Below are 17,390 nucleotides of genomic sequence, written 5' to 3' on the forward strand. Positions count from 1 at the left end.
AGCCAGAGTTCTTCTGCCTTTACAGACAGAGAGGGCTGTAGCTGTCAGTGAGTCTCCATGACAACGCTGCTAGCAAGAGGCTCCTAGGAGGTCCATTGACTTAACATGGCACCTTTCAACGGCCGCTGCGAGGGCTGTGAAGACCGTAGGAACCTGAAATTTGCAGTGTTACTTCCTGTTGCTATTTCTGACGGTACGGTACGCACCAAGTGGCAGGCGCCTTGCTAAATTTCTTCAGAAATTTTCTAGTTAGGCGCCTGCCATAGCATTTGCAATGAGGAGGCAGTGCTGTGCGAAGCACAGCACTGCCTCCCATGCAAATGCATGGAGGCACCTATTACTATTCACCTCTAAACGGACTCTTTATTATTCTTTATTTTTCTTCCTTCACGATTAATACGGCCCAAAACTTAGCGTGCACCCCCAAAATATAGGCATCAAAACCTGTGGCTCGATCTCGAGATGTGTGCTACTACTTTTATTGGGATTTCGAGTTACCATGGCAACAAAATTAGCGAAAAACCAACCCCCAAAAAACCCATGATAATCAATGGAGTCGGGTAGAAAGAAAGCCTCAAAAAAGCCTTAAAATGACCATTTTCAAAGCTGTACTGTGTCGCCATGCTTTCACCTATGAACACCGTTTAACTTCCAGTTTGTAGATATATCTGTGACCTACTCAGAAGTGAAAACGGGATGTGGATATCTTTTATCGTCTCTTCACAGTTACTCCTCAAAGCTCATGTCCAAAAATCAGCGAAATCATCGTTTACAATGAAAGTCAATGACGGAATTCTCCAACTGCTAGAGTGGGCCACTCTAGCTTTTTAAAAGATTTCAAAACTCCGAACAACTTGACCTTACTCGCTCAATTTTCACTCTACGTAGACAAATTATACATCAAAACGTAGGTATTTTTGTCAGGATTCGGGAAATGTAACCCTCATTGGTGTGGCATTTATAGATTTTTCGCAAATCACCTCAGAGCGACACAAACCCGAAACCTCCCCCATTCATTTCCTATGGAGCGGTTTTGAAAAATGACGTCTAAAAATCCAAAACATCACATGTTTTCGCATCGTCGCTACTCCTAAACAGTTTTATGTACAGACATGAGACTTTCACACATGAATGTCCCAACCCTTCTGGCACTCACAAAAAAGGAATTTTGTGGATAACTGTTACGGTTTTTCCACAGGAACAATTTGTTCGGGAGTAGCGAATGTGCAAAATCCTGAAATCGCTTTGGAGCTGCATTTTCCCACATCATCCACTTTTTTACATCGTCGCTGTGCCTACACCGATTTTTGTAAAAATATGAAAATGAGCTACATGGTCCTCAAAAGCCTGCTGATACTCACAGTGAAAGAATTATTTTGATATCTCTTATACTTTTTTAGCCAGAGCGATTTGTTCGGGACCATTTACAGAGGATTTCTGAAATTTCATAAAAATGTCCTTTAGATCATAATTTTTCACGCCTTTATTAAACTTTTTCCAGCAAAAACCGATAGCAAGTCTTCTTCCCCTATCCGTTACGAAATAAACACAGAAAAAATTACGTCTCTACCATTTACGGTTCCGGAGAAATCGTGCGTTGTTCGAGGCAAAGTTCTCCATTATAATCCAATGGGACTTATTGTGACCAAAGTGTCTGCACTTCGGCCGCTGCAGGTGTGTGAGTGAGTTTCCATGACGACGGAACTCTGAGGGCCAGAGCTAGACGCTCCATTGAGATACAATGGCAACTTTCATCCCTCACTGCAGTGGCTGTGATTAATGTAGAAATCTGAAATTTGCACAGTCACTTCCTCTTAACATTTTAAAATTTACATGTGACTTTCAGCCATGTGTCAGTTTTCTGTGCCATTTTGGATCAAACCACTTATGTTTCCAATAATGCATGCCCATATATGGTGCTACAGTGTAGCACAGATGGAAAGTGCAGGCTTTGCATGCAAGAGGTCGTGGGATCGATTCCCGGTATGGAAAACTTGGAGTTTTGTATTATAATCCTCACAGTGTGAATATCAAAACATGTGTGCTGATCCCATGAAGTATTTTTTGTACCACCCGCCATTTTGAGTTACCATGGCAACGTTATAAATGATGTTTTTTCTCCCTATTTGAGGCACATCCCAGTACAGGATTTGGACCAAACTGACAGAGTACACTCACCCAGTGATACCATACACAACCATCTTAGCGGCTAACGGTTAGCATGTTGCTAACCGGAATTAGCTCTAGGAAGCCTGTACAAACTTCTGCTTGACAGATTTGGTGAATTTTAGGATTTTCTCCCTTTTTAGGCACTTCTCAGTACAGGATTTCAACCAAACTAACAGAGTAACATCACCCGGTGATACTGAACACAGCCATGCTAGCGGCTAACCGTTAGCATGTTGCTAACCGGAAATAGCTTTAGGAAGGTCCTACCAACAGCTGCTTAGCCAGAGTTCTTCAACCTTTACAGACAGAGAGGGCTGTAGCTGTCAGTGAGTCTCCATGACAACGCTGCTAGCAAGAGGCTCCTAGGAGGTCCATTGACTTAACATGGCACCTTTCAACGGCCGCTGCGAGGGCTGTGAAGACCGTAGGAACCTGAAATTCGCAGTGTTACTTCCTGTTGCTATGTCTGACGGTACGGTACGCACCAAGTGGCAGGCGCCTTGCTAAATTTCTTCAGAAATTTTTCTAGTTAATATTATTATTCTTTATTATTCCACGATTAATGCGTCCCGAACCGTAGCGTGCACCCCCACGATATAGGTACCAAAACTTGTGGCTCGGTCGGGAATAGTGTGCTACTACTTTTATTGGGGTTTCAAGTTACCATGGCAACAAAATTAGCGAAAAACCACCCCCCAAAAAACCCATATTAATCAATGGAGTCGGGGAGAAAGAAAGCCTCAAAAAACCCTCAAAAGGACCATTTTCAAAGCTGTACTGTGTCGCCATGCTTTCACCTACGAACACCGTTTAACTTCCAGTTTGTAGATATATCTGTGAACTACTCAGAAGTGAAAACGGCATGTGGATATTTTTTATCGTCTCTTCACAGTTACTCCTCAAAGCTCAAGTCCAAAAATCAGCGAAATCATCGTTTACAATGAAAGTCAATGACGGAATTCTCCAACCGCTAGAGTGGGCCACTCTAGCTTTTTTAAAGATTTCAAAACTCCGAACAACTTGACCTTACTCACTCAATTTTCACTCTATGTAGACAAATTATACATCAAAACGTAGGTATTTTTGTCAGCATTCGGGAAATGTAACCCTCATTGGTGTGGCATTTATAGATTTTTCGCAAATCACCTCAGACCGACACAAACCCGAAACCTCCCCCATTCATTTCCTATGGAGCGGTTTTGAAAAATGACGTCTAAAAATCCAAAACATCACATGTTTTCGCATCGTCACTACTCCTAAACCGTTTTATGTACAGACATGAGACTTTGACACATGAATGTGCCAACCCTTCTGGCACTCAAGAAAAAGGAATTTTGTGGATAACTGTTACGGTTTTTCCACAGGAACAATTTGTTCGGGAGTAGTGAATGTGCAAAATCCTGAAATCGCTTTGGAGCTGCATTTTCCCACATCAGCCACTTTTTTACATCGTCGCTGTGCCTACACCGATTTTTGTAAAAATATGAAAATGAGCTACATGGTCATCAAAAGCCTGCTGATACTCACAGTGAAAGAATTATTTTGATATCTCTTATACTTTTTTAGCCAGAGCGATTTGTTCGGGATCATTTTCAGAGGATTTCTGAAATTTCATAAAAATGTCCTTTAGATCATAATTTTTTACGCCTTTATTAAACTTTTTCCAGCAAAAACCGATAGCAAGTCTTCTTCCCCTATCCTTTACGAAATAAACACAGAAAAAATTACGTCTCTACCATTTACGGTTCCGGAGAAATCGTGCGTTGTTCGAGGCAAAGTTCTCCATTATAATCCAATAGGCAGACTTGGACACCAAGTGTCTGCACTTTTTTAGACTGGCCCGCTGCAGCTGTGTCAGTGAGTTTCCATGACGACGGAACTCTGAGGGCCATTGGGAGACGTTCCATTGAGATAGAATGGCAACTTTCGACGCCAGCTGCAGCGGCTGTGATTAATGTAGAAATCTGAAATTCGCACAGTCACTTCCTCTTAACATTTTAAAATTTTAAAGTAACTTTCAGCCATGTGTCAATTTTCTGTCCCATTTTGGATTTTACATGCTTTCCTATTGGGCCTTTGCTTCAAACAGGACCTGGCATGATAACCAGACACGACCCAATTGGCCAATACAGCACCACCCACATGTGGGAAATGGCACCACTGACCATTTTGGTCAAATGTTGAGTTCTGGGCCCAGATGTGGTGAGGCTGAGTTGCTAAAGGAGGCCAATCTGACCAATGAACTTTGGTCACGTTTGGTGACATTAAGTATTGGCACCCCTATTTGAGGCACTTCCCAGTACAGGATTTGGACCAAACTGACAGAGTACACTCACCCGGTGGTACTGAACACAACCTTGTTAGCGGCTAACGGTTAGCATGTTGCTAACCGGAAGTAGCTCTAGGAAGGTCTCACCAACTTCTGCTTCACAGAGTCTGTTCTTCCTTTAGAGAGAAAGCTCCACAATAAATTTGGGCTACGTGGAATAAAGCATCTCCAAGCTATGAGGTGTCAAACATCCAATGCTTTTCAATGGGGGACCAAACCCCTTATGTTCCCATGATGCATGCCCATATATGGTGCTACAGTATAGCTCGGATGGAAAGTGCAGGCTTTGCATGCAAGAGGTTGTGGGATCGAAACCCGGCGTGGCAGACTGAGATTTTTGTATTATAATCCCCACAGTGTGTATATTAAAACATATGTGCTGATCCCATGAAGTATTTTTTTGTACCACCCGCCATTTTGAGTTACCATGGCAACGTGACAAACAACGTTTTTTCTCCCTATTTGAGGCTCATCCCAGTACAGGATTTGGACCAAACTAACAGAGTACACTCACCCAGTGTTACTAAACACAACCATGTTAGCGGCTAACGGTTAGCATGTTGCTAACCGGAAGTAGCTCTAGGAAGCCTGTACAAACTTCTGCTTGACAGATTTGGTGAATTTTAGGATTTTCTCCCTTTTTAGGCACTTCTCAGTACAGGATTTCAACCAAACTAACAGAGTAACATCACCCGGTGATACTGAACACAGCCATGCTTGCGGATAAGCGTTAGCATGTTGCTAACCGGAAATAGCTTTAGGAAGGTCCTACCAACAGCTGGGTAGCCAGAGTTCTTCTGCCTTTACAGACAGAGAGGGCTGTAGCTGTCAGTGAGTCTCCATGACAACGCTGCTAGCAAGAGGCTCCTAGGAGGTCCATTGACTTAACATGGCACCTTTCAACGGCCGCTGCGAGGGCTGTGAAGACCGTAGGAACCTGAAATTTGCAGTGTTACTTCCTGTTGCTATTTCTGACGGTACGGTACGCACCAAGTGGCAGGCGCCTTGCTAAATTTCTTCAGAAATTTTCTAGTTCTAAATTCTTATTCAATACTGTGTCACAACTTGTTGAGATTAAACCAGCTACCAAACAAACTTGACAGCTCATGACTTTTTAATATATTTTTTAGAGACAGTTGTTACAGTTAGAAACTTGATCACTCATCCTTTGGGTTGCTCATCAGTCTACTCAGTTGCTTCATCGTGTGTTGCTCAAGGGCTCTCTGATTTTAAGGTAGGTCACGACCTACAGCCCGCCCCTTGAAGCCTCTGCCTGCTTGAGTTTTAAAGGATCAGTGGTTAGTTCTAGGACCCTGTATTTTGCACTTACTCAACACTTCACTGACCCCTGGACTTTTCCCTGCCTGTTTTAAATCACCAGTGGTTGTTCCTATCCTGAAGAAACCTGAATTGGACGCTGACACAGCTGCTAACTATCGGCCTGTATCTCAACTATCATTCCTGTCTAAAGTCTTTGATAAAGTTGTTTCCAAGCAGATCATCAATTATCTGTCCACTAATAATCTGTTTGAGCCATTTCAGTCGGCTTTTAGATCCAACCACTCCACAGAAACGGCTTTAACCAAAGTCGTTAACGATCTCCTGGTAAATGTTGACAACGACCACACCTCTGTTCTATTACTCCTAGATCTAAGTGCTGCATTTAACACTGTGGAACACGGTATTCTTCTGGATAGGCTTGAAAACTTTATTGAAGTCACTGGTAATGCACACTCATGCCTAAGATCTTACCTGCCTGGCAGATCTCAGTATGTTAGTTTTAAGAACGAGACCTTTCTGTATTCTGCTGTGAGGCATGGGGTCCCTCAAGGATCTGTTCTTGGTCCACTGCTATTTTCTCTCTATCTTCTTCCTCTTGGTCCCCTTCTGTGTTCATTTAAAGTTACCTTTCATTGCTATGCTGACGATCTGCAGCTATACATACCCTTTACTTTAGACAACACTGCAGACTTAGAGGCCGGTCTATCAACCATTAGGGGCTGGTTGTCTAATAACTTCCTGCTTTTTAACACAGACAAGAAAGACTTAATGGTAATTGGACCTCAGAAACGACTACACTCACTTCTAACTGTTACCCTTAAGATTGACAACCATGTGATAAAATGTAGGGATAAGATTAAACATTTGGGAGTGTGGTTTCACCCTATGCTCACTTTTGAGCCTCATTTGAAGGAGGTTCTCAGAAACATCGCACGAATTAGGCACATTTTATCATTCGAAAATGCTGAGATTCTTATCCGTGCATTTGCGTCCTTGTGCACTGATTACTGCAACGCCCTTTTCTCTGGATTACCAGGGAAAAGTTTTAGGGTTTTGCAGACAGTTATGAATGAGGCTGGCCGTCTTTTAACTAAAACCAGGAGTTAAAAGTGAAGAGATGTTGTCATCTCTTCACTGGCTGCCTTGTCATGTTCGGGCAGACTTTATTTTATAAATAAAGTTATTATTATTATTATTATTATTATTATTATTATTATTATTATTATTATTATTATTATTAGTAGTAGTAGTAGTAGTAGTAGTAGTAGTAGTAGTAGTAGTAGTAGTAAAAACATTGCCTGGCATAATAAGTACCCATTTTATCTGGGTCATTCAGATGGTAAGATCCGAATATGCTTTAAACAACATAAAACCACGTGTCCATCCTGCTCTGTATCAATGCTTCAGGCTGGTAAGTGTAATAGTGAGGGGGGGGGGTTATTTTCTTGCCACACTTGTAAAGATTAAAAGCTGTTCTAAAGGGATCTAACCTCGTAGTAGCAAGGTGTACCTAATAAATATGCAATGTATTTCCCTAACCTTTATTGGACTTTATTAAACTGAGAAAAGTGCATCAATGTTGGTTGGTGCGTTAAAAGATCAAAAAATTGCGAGAGAGTTGTCGATCATGGATCAGCGCTGGTCGCGGCAGATTTGTCCAATTCCAGTTTGTGATTGCGTTATCTGTGCAGCTCCACTCGCACCCCATGCATCGAAAAAGTCAAGCTGACCAGACAACTGGTCCTTCCTGCAACAGATAAGAAGCCCTGCATGTCTCATGTGACTAAACCTAAAAAAACACAAGGTCTGCTTGGAGAGCAACTCTGCGCGTAACTTACATGTGATCCTGCCGTTACGACAGTAGATGTTACAAACATACCCCGTCAGAGGTTAAATTACAGGGAAAGCTTTTCAATTTGTTTAAAGATCCCGTTATAGGAAATAAATCATGCTTCTTACTGCTATGATCCTCTGCAGTCTTTCCTGTAATCACGAAGATAAGTGCCAACCTGGTTGTGTGTGTGTGAAGTGGTAAGGGGAGGGTTAAATAGCGTCTCTGCCCCAAACCACAGACATGCCCACACATTTACCCTCGCCATTAATCAAGCTTCAGCTTCTTGGGGAGACTAAACATAATACCCACATCCATCTATGAAAGTGTGCTGCTCTTACATCTGTCTGTCTGTGTGCACATGTGTAGGATTCCAGCATGACTCTCCCCACACAGCTATTTCTGTTATGCATTTTCCAATGGGTCGCGTCCGTAAAATAAAGAACCTAAACCCAAGCATAATGCATCAGACAGCTGCCCAAAACTGGATTCTGCAGTCTGCAGATACGCTTTATTGTTCTGGTTTTAGACACAAAGCACTCCTAAAGAACGTCTCAAATCTCTGCAAGGCCCAGACTGTTTTAAAAACAGAGTTTTGCTGCAAAAAAGTATTACTATGGGATTTATTTATTTATTTATTTTTACATCGTTTTAAATCCTTTGATTACAATAAGAAAATTCTGGGTTATTCTAACGGATGGGAACTTAAACTCAAACTAAACTACAGCAGCTCACTGATCTATAATGTTCTGTAACAAGATGAGAAAGGATGGGCTTTGTTTGAGTGCAGCTGGATTATTTATTTTCTGGCAGAGTTCATGGCAGCTTCTCTCTCCTCGTTTCCTCCTTTGCCCGAGGATCTTTGGGAGGAGACACTTCAAACAAACAGAATTGCACACAGAGACCTCAAACAGGCCTGGAGCTAACACAGCAGTTCAAACAGAAAAAAAAAAGCCACAAACTGTCCTTCACCAGCATGCTTCCAAACGCGGACAAACACACACGAGCGCGCTGGAAACCCCGTGTACGACGTTCTGTCAACAGGTGAGACTTTTTGTGACACGCGGCCTGTGTTTGTGTCCCAACTCGGTCTGATTTCAGCAAGGCCGAGGACAGCCAGTTAACTCCTTCCAGGCAACTTCGCCTTAGGTAATCTTTATGCTGCGTTCAGATTTACCTCAGAACCCGAAACCGGCCAGTCACAGATTACATCATCTTTAACTTTTTATGTTCCAGTTTCCTTCTTGTCTGAAAGTAGGAAGAAAAAAAAAACATGGACGCTCGCACAAAGCCATTGTTAAATGTATAAAATACAGCTAAACTTAGTCTCAGTCTAATCTTGAATGCGGAAATCGGGTATGATCCTGTTGCACGGAATTTCTGATTTGGTGTTTCCAGTGGAAACTTCCAATTCGGAGGTCTGACTTCAGAACAAATGGAGCATTACTGTCCTGATGATCCAGGTTAATCCACACTGAATGGCACCAAGTACCAAAATTCAACCCACTTTTTTCTGAACGCTGTACAAGTCCATATAAAGTGGGAAAAAACACCCAAAAGCAACAATAAAGCAGAAATGCGTGGCCTGTATTATATAATGGTGTTAAAATGCGACGTTAAACAGAGGTGCACTGATCAGGCTTTTCCCGGCCGATACCGATTTTCACTTTTCTTCAAGGTCTGATGTGTCAATTCGTATTTTGGCACATTGTTTTTTTTAATTATCATAATTATCATCAACTTTATTTATAAAACGCTTTACCACCAGCCACAGCTGACACAATTGTTGAACATTAAAAATAATAAAATAATGCCATGGGATTTTTAAGATGCATATCCTTTAAAAATAAAAAGTGCTGAAGGTTCTTTGAAAAAGGTTAGTTTTGAACTTAATGTAAATGGATGAAGTGCAAGACTATCCTTGTTCAGTTATCCAAGCATACTTCCCTAAGCGTTATCTGATATCCATTACATGCAACAACGTGCATCAGCATTCATGCAGTAGGTTGTTGTGCTTACACTGGTGAAAATGGCGGGAGGTCGTGATTCAGACAAACAGTAAAATGTCATGTTAAGAAGCAGGCTGCCCTTCCCGCAGCACCTGCTGCACACTTTCAGTCAGATGGCTGAAATAAGGCTCCAACGCCTTTTCATTTTTAACTAGCAAGACAAAGTCAGCTATTTGAAAATATTTGGAGTGGTGAAAAACAAGAACTGTCTTGGAAACTATAGAAGTGCTCAGAGCTCTATTTCTGGTAATGCCATTTTACAAATACAGAGGCAGTTAACATGTCTGCTAAGCAGTTGACTCTATAGCTTGACTAATTAGCCAACAAATGTTACCTTGTTTTATTTACTCTGTGCATCTCAATAAAGAGCGTAATGAGAAAAATGTTCAATATCGTGGGCCTCGAGTTCTCTAATCTAATTGCTCCTTAATTTGAGAGGGTGTTTATTTTTTAATCATTGATTAGGTCTAAGTATCATCGTCAAAAGATTATTGAAATAAAAACAATTCTATGGTGTTATACATGTTTGTGTAAATACATTTACCAAACAGGGGTTCATTCCACCATCTAAATAACCTATATCATGTTGACAGAATAGATAACCTCTATTGTGTTCAATGATGTCAGTTAGCTTAAACATGTATTACATGTATTATATGTATATTCTGTGGCCAAACAGTGATTTCTGCAGATTTGCTTTTTTTAACTCTTGGACATTTCAAACTTGATCTCAAACAGGGCCAGATGATGGCTAACCAGAAACCAATGGTCAACATACAACTTCAGGATCTGTTGTATGCTATGCTAGAGGTAGGCGATATGACGATATTAGTTTAAGAAGAATCGTACCATGTTGATAATCTGCCCAAAACAAAGTTTGTTTTTTTTCCCTACCCGTTACACTGATGCTTACACTGAAAGAGAGACTGCATTGGCTGCTGCAGTTTCCCATCTGTGTGAGACCCTTTTTGCCACTAAGAAGAGGCAGGATGCAGGTTAACAACGAGTCGGTCAGTCCATAACAAATACATTATGGAGCTGTTTATGTAAGCTAATTACGTTATGTAATGTAAGGCAACTTTATTCATAAAGCACTTTTCAATAACGAGACGAGTCAAAGTGCTGAGGAAAAGTGTTGAAAAAAAAATGCTGAATTTTACATAAAAATTAACCAGTGGAACTGTTGGTAGAATTTCTTCCTTGCAGCAACAACGTCTTGGGTTCAAATCCCACCCTGGGGTATTTATTCATGGTTTGCATGCTCTCTTCCTACCAGTACTGGTTCTCTCTGGGTTCTCTGGCCTCCCACAGTTAAAAGAAAATTACTGTTAATCAGACTCTGCAAATTGCCCTGTGTGTGTGTGTGTGCTAGGTTATTTGTCCTGTGTGTCTCTGTGTTGCCATGTGATGGACTGGCGACCTGTCCAGGATGTATCCTGCCTCTCACTCACCGACTGCTGGGGATAAACACCAGTCCCCGCAACCCGCAACTCTCCAAAGACAGACAAACATGCATAGACAACAGATGGATGGAAGATAGTTTTAAAGAACTGAATTGTTTCTAAGGTTTTTTTTTAAATTGCTAATTAAGTTTGAATAATTATATCCCTGAGCACAATTAATGTTCTTTTCAGCTTTGAAGAATGAGTTTGTTTTGTAACATATTCTAACATCTTTGAATAGATGGTGCCTCTTTACCTTAGAAAGACATTATAACTTCAATATTGGGGTTGGATTACGCCATGTCTGCTCCCAGGTATAAACCTATTTTGATGGTTTTTGGTGTCTCTGTTATGTTTCAATGATGTTTAAACCCTTTTTTAAGACTTTACAGCCACACTGCAAAAAGAGAACTAAAAGTAAGTCAAATTTTCTTGAAATGAGTGTATTTGCCCTTGATTTGAGCAGGTAAATAAGACTATTTGCCAATGGAATAAGATTTTTGCACTTAAAATAAGAACAACTCATCTCCATCATCTTATTTCAAGTGAATATATCTAATTATCTTATTTTAGGAGTAAAAACACTAATTCTATTGGCAGATAATCTTGTTTAATTGCTCAAATCAAGGACAAAAACACTAATTTCAAGAAAATTTGACTCACTTTTAGTTCTCTTTTTGCAGTGCATGCCAAGACAGACTGCAGAAACCTGAGTGTGTTTGCAGGTAGCTGCAGCAGACTGACTGGTAGATCTGAGCAGCTAGCAGCCTCCACTTAGACAGTGCAATGCTGTGCAACATTTTCTACGGTATTTCAATCTGATGTACATTGAGCGAGTGAGACACAGCCCCATTAAAAGCCGATTCAGAGCCAGTTCCTTAATTTTTCTCTCTCGTAGGCTGTAATCTATCAAACTAAAGAGATCACGTTGTTTTCAGATCAGACTGCGGAGCCCAAGGCGAGTTAAACTGCACAAACTCACAGGTAAAGGAGGGTGAGACTAGAATTTTGCAATCAATTATTAAATAAATGCTACTTTGCTCATTTGAAGGATATACTAAGAATTAGCAGAGACGTTGTAAATGTGCCTGACATCAGTAAATAATCAGGTTGGATTAAAACATGGGAAATCAAAAACATAAAGGCTTTGTATCCATTTACAAGCAATTATCTTGCGAAAGAAAAAGATAAAATAAGCATAAAATATAAATCTATAAAAGTTCCAACCCGTTCAAACTTGCTTTCTCTCGAATTAACATCAAAAAAATCTTATAATTTGTAGCGGGGACCATTTCCCTCCTGGGCCCCTGTTGGTGACGCCTCTGCTTTACCTCGGGAATGGATCACCTATATGTTGTTTTTCTACCTGGTTCTGGAAGATGAAACCGTTCAGAAAAGCAAGTCTGGATCTTCAAAGTGCTTTAGATTTTAAATTCCTCCAACGGTCAGTGTGTAGAGCCCATTGTCTGGAGCCGCTCCGCTATGAAACCTAACAGGTAAACAGACAAAGCGGAGGTGAACCGCCCCCCACCACACCGCTCTTCTCACCTCCTCCACGGCTGAAACGGTGTTCTTGCAGTTAACAATCTTGGACTGGAAGCTGGAGGTTCCGGGCGTAGACAAATCCTCGTTTGTCAGCACCACAAAATCCGAAATGCTTATTCGTTCCGGCGGCATGTTTCCAGGAAAACGGACTCCGAAATTCACCGAGCGAAAAAAAAGTGTGCCAAAGTTTTACGCGCGGATGTAATTCCCATTTGAAGAAGAAGTGGCGTCGCAATTCTTTTCTTTCGTGGAAACAGACCCGCGCGAAAAAGTGACACGGCTAAAAAAAACACAACAACTGACTTTAGAGGAATAAAGTCAACCAAAGGCAGCGCCGGGGTCGGACTGCGCGCGTACACTGCGCTCAGCAGATGCGTGCGCCTTGAGATCTTGCTGCGCGCTCCGGGTGGGCGGGATCTCTGCGGAATCACGTGGCAAAACTTTCTGGCACTCTGGAAAGAGGAGAGTACAGGGTTGTCCCTTTCATTAATACCTCTCATTTCTATTCAAACCCCTCAGAGCATCAAGAGCGGTCGCCATGGATAAGCAGAAGCCCTTCTTAGCGATGTGAACTCGAGAGATTTGAATGAATGAAGTGAGGGAATCTCATTCTAAATCTCCATACACTCATTGATTATAAGTTGTTGCTGGACAATGGGGTTTTGGCAGTTGCAAAAATACCTTTTTTTTTGCATTTTTCTAATCTGCATAATAAACCTAGCTGCATGTAGGTTTGCCTGCAGAGATCTAGACGTGCTTCCCATCTTGGCCGTGAGATTCTAAGGTTTCTTCTGCCTCACAATACGCTTTTCATTGAAGGAGGATTACTGAAGTCCCTCCCTCCCCTTCACTGACATTTCCTGAAATATCCAGAAAACACCCAGTGAATAAAAAGGGGTAAAAAAAAAAAAAGCAAGAATATACTATACAAGTCCTGCATGCCTAACATTGTCAAGCCTGTCAGCTCAGAGAAAGGAGGTGTATCAGTGAACTTTGCCTCAGGGTGAGCAGTGCGGATAATTTGAGGAAGCTGCAATTGTTCCTGTTTTTGCCACAGACCACAAATCCTACTAGAAGACACACAGGAGAAACTGCTGCAGCTGTGGAGGAATAAGATTATTTATTCACTGTACTCATCTGGACAAAAATGACTTTACTTTGTGGCTAAGGGGTTTTATTTGCTCTACCAAAAATGACTGCTGCTGCTCAGTGTGCTCAATAAATGCAAGAGAAAGTACGGTGTCTTGGAAGCTTATTCCTGTCCCTGAACTTTTTCACATCTTGTGTCACAACCACAAACTTCACTGTATTTTATTGGGGATTTATATGACAATCTAACACAAAGTAGTGCATAGTTGTCATTTGGAAGGAAAATTACACGTTTTCAGTGTCTTTTAAACATAAAAATCTTTAAAAAAAAGTGTGATGTGCTTTTTTGTTGAGCCCCTTTACTCTTAAACCCCCAAAAATAACAACCCATCGCATCCAATTGCCCTCAGAGGTCACCGCTTTTGTAAACAGAGTCAGGCTGTTTGTGATATAACCTCAGCATGAATGCAGCTGTTCTGTTTCTGGCCTCAGAGGTTTGTTAGAGAACACAATTAAAGCAGCATTGGATCATAAAAGATCATGCTCTGTTCAATCCATCATCTGAACACGGTAGGAGGATGGGACAACTGCAATCAACAAAGACATGGCCACCCACCTAAACTCAGAGGATGAGTGAAGACAGCATACAGAGAGAAGCTAAGAGGCCTGTGGTTACTCTGGAGGAGCTGAAGAGATCCGGTACTCAGGTGGGGGAATCTGTTGACAACACAGCTATTAGTCAAGCGTCCTGCAAAGCTATGCTCTATGTGAAACTTATGTTCATGTTTGTATTGAGCAAAAAATCTGAAGAATTCATGGGTTGTGAATACCTTTGTTGTGTCTGAACCGCATGGCCTCTTTGTGGATCTGTTCACGTTGATCAACGTAAATGATTTGCTTTTTACTTAGTAAATAACTTATGCTTACATGTGTTGTTTTTATTTAATTATCTGCGCTGTTGCACAGACTAACCTTCAGTAAACATGAAACTAAAAGTATCCAGAAGCTTTTTCCAACCCTTTTCCCTGGAAGTGCTAAAGAATCCACCTGAGAGCAAACAACCAGCCGTGGAGTTTTCTCTCAGCTGTTCAGCCAAAGTCTACAAAGTGAAAGCTGTAAAACTTCCTCTTTAACCTATTAATCATTATGAAAAAGCCTCCTCTGATATGGAAGTAAGTAATAAACATGCATGCTCTGTTTATGCAATAAACAGGGCATGCATGCGTAGATCTGCTGACACACTTTGGACTCCTCGCTGGTTCGCTGTGGGAATGTTTGAATATTCATTCAGAGAAAGAGTAAGACAAACGCACGGGTAGATCCGAGCCCTTTTCGGCGCTGCATTTATCGCCACTGTGACGTGTGTGCTAAACATTTGTGTGTACGTTCCCATTTAAGCATGCACACATGCAGGGGCTTGCTGCGTCCCAACAAAACGCTCCTTCATCTCCACGGTGGCCCCATGTGAAGAAGCCGTGTCTTTGTGTGTTTGCCAGCTTTTCTGCCCGGAGCTCGTTGTGAAGTTGTGCAAATTGCTCCGCTCAGGCTGTGCATGATGTGAACCCGTGAAGAAAATGACCATCTGAGGTGGAAATTCTTATTTTATTATTTTTTTTTTTTTTAAGTGACAAGAAGGTGGGGCTGGGAGGGTGCACCACATGTGAAGAAAAGGTGGAGTGAGCGATTAAAAAAGTGGAAAACAAGCTGCGTCACCTGCATTAACAAACTGCAGTGACTCATTTTATGTTTTCTCTTCTGGTCTCCACCCTTTTCCTTTCTTAACACCATATGCTTCACTTATATTGTCATTCCCCATATCAACAAACGCCCACCTTAACGCTGCTTGCAGTAAATGCACTCTTCACGTCTTTTACCAACTAATAAAACACACTTTTTTTTTTGCAGCGTTTGGCTTCTTGTAGCTCCCAGCTTCTCTTTATTTCCTTTGATACAAACATCTCTCAGCGCAGATTACAGCGGCACGGATATGCGTACCACATGCTTCCCAGCAGCCTGGAGTGGTAGCACTGGATTTCACTCCCCAGATCACTTTGCTTGTTGACTCAGCTCCACAAGACCTGTTATTAATTTAAGACCCATGTCAGGGAAGGAGGCCCAGGCTTACCGTAACATACCCCCTCGGCCGGTCAGCACAGATGACTAAAAACAGGGGGAGAGGGGAAGGAAAAAGGGGGGAGAGGGGGATTTATTGTTCAACAAGAGTGTTTCAGCCTGTCAGGAAAAAAAAAAGACTTGGAGGTGCATGAAGGGGTCTGCTCAAGAGCTTCATCTTCTTGTAAAGATCACCAAACACATGAACGGCATCTCTTCTTAAGCTCACCCTTTTCAACCGGTAAAAGCACCTGAACATAAACTCCACCCTCTCTGAAAGGCAACAACAAACTGAAATATTGTCTGCTACCTCATCTGGTTTGGCCACAAGAACCTTTTCTAAACTGGAAAAACTTGTCCTGTGAATCTCATAAACCCTTCGTGACGGACACATTTCACAAAGTCAGGAGGATGTCTGGGTTTAGACCTGTTGGTTCCGAGAATAAATTTGTCAAATTACCCCGGGGAGTACTTTTCCCCCCGCTCAGTACTCCATTTTTCATGTTCGCAACACAGGGAACATTCAGGAGAACTCATTTTTCCACACATGCTTGGGCAAGAAATTGTTTACACCTCTGGCAGATTAAGGTCTAAAGTCAACTTTTAGTTTGATGAACAAGTTTCTTCAGACGGGAAGGGATATTAACCTTTTGGAGCGGCCTGGCCACATTTCCAACCAAAATCTGACAGAGAATCTGTGGAGGGAGCTCAAGATTAGGGTGATGGAAAAAACGCCTTCCAAGCTCAAAGACTGAAATCTTGTTGCCAAAGATGAATCACCTTTTGAAGCATGAAGGGTTTGATATCCTTTATGCCAATAAAAACTATAAATTACATTTGAAGTGGCGTTCTTGTCAAACTTGCCATGAGAAGCCAAACTTTTTTTACATTGCTTACTGTAACTGTCTTCTGGGAGACATGTGTGTCATTTCAAAACAGAAACCAACTCACTGGTTGAATGAACAGAACAAAATCTGAATCTGCCAGGGGTATGAATATTTATAAGCCGAATTGTAATAAAAGTTAGTGCCACGCAGCCCAAACCTTCCAAACACAGCCCAGACTCACCAAACTGATCCTCAGACCCACTCAGTGACATTTGGTTCTGCTCCTTTTTTTAAAAACAAAAACGGGCCTGGTTCTGTGCCAAAGCAACACAAAGAGCCATTTCTCTTGTTTTCAGTCAGCCACAGTTACCTTTGCTCCAAAATGCTGCAGCGCTTTGTGTCAAGGTGAGGTGTAGCAGAAGTGCGCTGCTCGGTTCTTCAAGGAGGCCTTCAGTGCTGCGTCTGTCAGCTCACTGCTTCTTGTTAAAACACAGGAGCTAAGTGTGGGCAGCGTGTGTTAATAGACGCTTAACAGACGTCCGAGTTTGGGTCAGACCCCAGAGAGAACTGCAGAGAGGGTGTTTATTATTCCCTGGACATTTTTCCAGCGCTCACAAACCTTAGGCAGCATGTGACGTCGCGTCGAGAGGAAACCTGCAATGAGTTCAGAAAGCAGCAGCAGTGAAAGCAACTGGACATTAAAATGGTGACTTGCATTTTGTCATGTTTCATCCGCAAACCTTCATGTATTTTTAT

The 17,390-nt window shown here is 41.8% G+C and overlaps 1 protein-coding gene across 5 annotated transcripts in view; it reads right to left on the reverse strand.

Annotated features, from left to right (window-relative positions):
* Window positions 1–12,998, reverse strand: part of asap3 (ArfGAP with SH3 domain, ankyrin repeat and PH domain 3) — a 51,411-nt gene extending 38,413 nt beyond the window's left edge. For 2 of the 5 annotated variants that reach the window (XM_012864557.3, XM_012864558.3), the window contains exon 1: window positions 12,610–12,996. In XM_012864557.3, coding sequence (XP_012720011.2) covers window positions 12,610–12,738 — 129 coding nt within the window. In that variant the 5' untranslated portion in view covers window positions 12,739–12,996. Of the gene's footprint in view, window positions 1–12,609 lie in introns of all 5 variants that reach the window. The other 3 variants (XM_021317498.2, XM_021317497.2, XM_012864556.3) reach the window with 2 other exon arrangements.
* Between the last annotated feature and the right edge of the window lie 4,392 nt (window positions 12,999–17,390).

The sequence above is a fragment of the Fundulus heteroclitus genome, chromosome 19 (genome assembly GCF_011125445.2).
Source record: "Fundulus heteroclitus isolate FHET01 chromosome 19, MU-UCD_Fhet_4.1, whole genome shotgun sequence".
NCBI lineage: Eukaryota > Metazoa > Chordata > Actinopteri > Cyprinodontiformes > Fundulidae > Fundulus > Fundulus heteroclitus.